Source organism: Centruroides sculpturatus, unplaced genomic scaffold, assembly GCF_000671375.1.
Source record: "Centruroides sculpturatus isolate CEXI.00-Female unplaced genomic scaffold, Cexi_2.0 scaffold6, whole genome shotgun sequence".
Lineage (NCBI taxonomy): Eukaryota > Metazoa > Arthropoda > Arachnida > Scorpiones > Buthidae > Centruroides > Centruroides sculpturatus.
This window is the reverse complement of record NW_019384869.1, coordinates 387163-390960: the sequence shown is the minus strand read 5'-3', so window position 1 is coordinate 390960 and position 3798 is coordinate 387163. Positions and strand designations below refer to the sequence as shown.

The 3798-nt window shown below is 32.3% G+C and overlaps 1 protein-coding gene across 1 annotated transcript in view; it reads left to right on the top strand.

Annotated features, from left to right (window-relative positions):
- LOC111630838 (ubiquitin-protein ligase E3B-like) overlaps window positions 1-3511 on the top strand; it is a 118519-nt gene extending 115008 nt beyond the window's left edge. Inside the window, exon 29 of the mRNA XM_023375002.1 lies at window positions 3134-3511. Coding sequence (XP_023230770.1) covers window positions 3134-3325 — 192 coding nt within the window. The 3' untranslated portion in view covers window positions 3326-3511. The remainder of the gene's footprint in view (window positions 1-3133) is intronic.
- The last annotated feature ends 287 nt before the right edge of the window (window positions 3512-3798 follow it).

The following is a 3798-nucleotide window of genomic DNA, read 5'->3' as shown; positions in this document are numbered from 1 at the left end:
CATATAATATATGGTGTGTGTATATATATATATATATACACCATATATTATATGTATTTATGGGACTGTTGACAACTCCATGGAGAGATAGCACAGATTCCATTAAAATTGCCATTTCCCTCCCCTGACCATATTTCCACTACCTGTCCTATCTCAAACAAGCCAACTGGATCTGACTGGATAATCTTTTTGTTTGGCAGAGATTTTTCTATCTTATCACTGTGGTGTGTTGAGGAGAGGTGTCCTTGCAGAGAAAAAAAATTTAATTAAAAAACAGGCTTTTAACCCCCTATAAGGATTGTTCATTCATCCTCTCATCAGGGCTGATTGTTGATAGAGGATTCTTGTGATGATTTCAGAATAGCATATATAATAGACATGTGTGTTACAGTGCCTCAGGTAAAAAGAGTTTAAGGGGGAAAAGAAGGGGAAGAGAGCAAAATCATGGGAAACTACATATATACACTCATGTGTGAAAATTGCAACACCATGAAGGAATTGTCAGAAATTAATGAAATATATTCCACATATTACTGATAGTGGTACAAGTAAACGATTAAATTTACAACACAAAAAAAACAAAGAATGTCAGAGATTAGTACTTTGTGTGTCTGCCACGCTGAGCGATAAGAGCCTGTACACGTCATGGCATTGAATTGTACAGGTTCTGAATGTAATCCTGGGGAATGGCATTCCAGATGGCTTCAACTTGATGCCAAAGTTGTCTTATTGTGTACCCCACCAGCTGTACAAACGAGTCGCCGACCAATGAAATCCCAGATATGCTCGATGAGCAACATATCCGGGGAATAAGCATGCCATGGAAGAAGCAAAACCTGTTGTGCACTGAAGAAGGCTTGTGCAGTCCAAGAAACATGTGCATGGGAATTATCCTGCTGAAATACAGCATCCATAATGCATTGAAGAAGGGAGAGGACCTCTGGCTCCACAATTTCCCATATGTAGCGATCACTGTTGGGGTTGCCCGCAATGTGCACTAGATGGGATCGACAATTATACCCAATAGCTCCCCACACCATGATGCTAGGCATTTGTGCAGTATGATGCCAGATAACACACTGTGGGAGCAGACGTTCCCCTCTGTAACGTCTGACATGTACTCTTATATCATTGTACTGCATATTGTAGTGAGATTCGTCGGAAAAAATAACTTGTTGCCACTGGGCATGCCACATGCTGTGTTGCTGAGCCCATTGAAGTCGAAGGCATCTGTGAATCAGCGAGAGGGGAATCCTGCATAGAGGAACCTTTGCACACAGTTCATGTTGCAGCAGATGGCGACAAACCGTGGAGCTAGACAACAAAACACCTGTAGTCATACTCCAGCATTGTGCTAACACATGAGAGGATGCTGTACGGTCCGTCTGTCACAGCCATGTGGATGAGGTGTCTGTCGTCCCGTGCCGTTGTGTTATTGCTTGCCCCACTGCCAGGTTTTTGCCTTATTTGGTTCTCCTCTGTCCATTTTTTCCAAACATGCATCCCTATTGTGGCTTTACGCTGCGTGCGGGCTGCAATTTCTCGATACAAAAATCTACCCTATCACATACTGACGATGCAGTCTTGTCCGAACTCCATTAGTTGTTGGTATGGCTTTCTCCGCTTTTGACGAGGCATATTGACCACCAATGAAACGTTTACTGCAGACAGAGGACAAAAAAGGGATTTCAACGCATCTTTACAGTCCTTTATATACCTGGAACAGGCGGCTGATAAGGAGCCGATTCTCGTTCCGTGTGCAATCGCTTTGTAATTCTACTCATTTGCATGTCTTACCTCACTATACATTTCCTGTAAGTTTGGTTCAATTTGCACAATTCCTTCATGGTGTTGCAATTTTCACAAACATGAGTGTAGTTTAAATAATTAATAATAGGTACTATATTAATATCAATTATGTTTCACCTGAATTTACTAATTCACTTTTACATTAATTAAAGTTTAAATTATAAATAACACTAAACATGTGATTATTATTATAAAAGGAATTATTTATTTTTATAAACGTCATTATAAATTGTTATTGAAGAACCATATTACAATGCTTAAGATCAAGTTTGATTCTTTTATCAGATCTGAGTTTAAAAAATAATATAATATAATATGCAGATAAAATCTATGTATTTATAATTAAATAAGTAACATTAATATTACAGAATTTGCTGTTAATAGTAAATAATAATAAAAATAATTGTTAAATTGTTTTTAATGGGCATTAACAATTTTATTATAATTAGTGAAGATTCTTAAAAGTTTATTATAAATTTAAATAAATGCAAATAAATGCATATGGATAACTGTTAAAATGTAATAATTCAAATTTCTCCATCTTACTTCATTTTCTGATACATTTATTTTGAACATGCAAAAACATTTCAACTTTGTATCAACCTCTAAAGTGTTTTAAATAAGGTAAATGTAATATCATAATTGTTCAGATTGATATGAAAGATGTCATAACAAGTGTACTGTAATATATTTCTTCAATTTTATAAAAGAAAGAAAATATTCTAATAAGTCAATCTTGTAAAGTAATGAACAAAAATCTATGCAAATGGCAAAATTTATAATTGGATAAGTGGAAATATATTGATTTGTAATAAAGCAATTTTTTATATTCTATATTATATTATATTATATAATTATTTTAATTGCTTTTAAATAAATATATGAAATTAACTTAAAACAAAAATTAGAAAAATATTATTTTGTATTTCAAAAGAAGGAAAATTATTCTGTTCCTGAACAGTATCTTGNTTGCCACCTAGTACAAAATGGTAGAGTTCGTTTCAAACAACTATTGTACATCAACGCCATGACAGTTGCGCGAAAAATCCCGCCAAAGACAGTCATATTGTAACATGACGTCAGAATACTAGTCTGAAACGGACTCTAACACACATGAGCGAGGCTCTGGCCCACAGACCATCCGTTTCAGACTTGGACACTCAATGTTAATTTTTTAAACAGTTTTTTTTCGTTTAGTAACTAAACGAAAAAAAACTGTTTAAAAAATTAACATTTTTTAAAAAAATTTATATATTTGAAATTTGGAGTAGGCTACATAATAAAACTTTGTTTTAAGTTTTAATGTGAAGTTTATATATTTCAGGATACAGGCGATACAGTTGGAAGTGTATTAAGAGGATTTTTCACAATTAATAAAAAAGATCCAGTGAATAGATTACCTACTTCATCCACATGTTTTAATCTGCTTAAACTGCCAAATTACCAAAAAAAGAGCACTCTAAGAGAAAAGTTACGATATGCCATAACCAGTAATACTGGTTTTGAACTTTCATGATATGACATGTTGATCAAGTATTTATGTAACAACTGTGATTATTTAACATATAATACACAGACCATATCAATAGAAAGCCAATTACAAAATATGTGAACAATGAAAAAGTTAAATAGTATAAATATATATTATATATATTTATCATTATGCAATTATAATAATTCAAGGATTTTATTAATAAAGATAATTTGGATTATATTTTGAAAGAATAAGATTGTTTCATTTGTATGAAATAAAATATAATGTTACTGTGTATATATCTATATATATTAGTAGGTAAAATGAAGAAAATAGTTATGTTAGTGTAAAATAAATTTATCAAATATTTAACAGATGTTTTAATATAAGTTATGGATAATAAAATTTTTTTTAATATATAAAGATTATTTGAAAACTCTTGGCAATATAAGGAGATATTTAATCTTTCTAGATAAACCTGTTGTAAATAAAAGTTTTTTAATATCCATTACTAT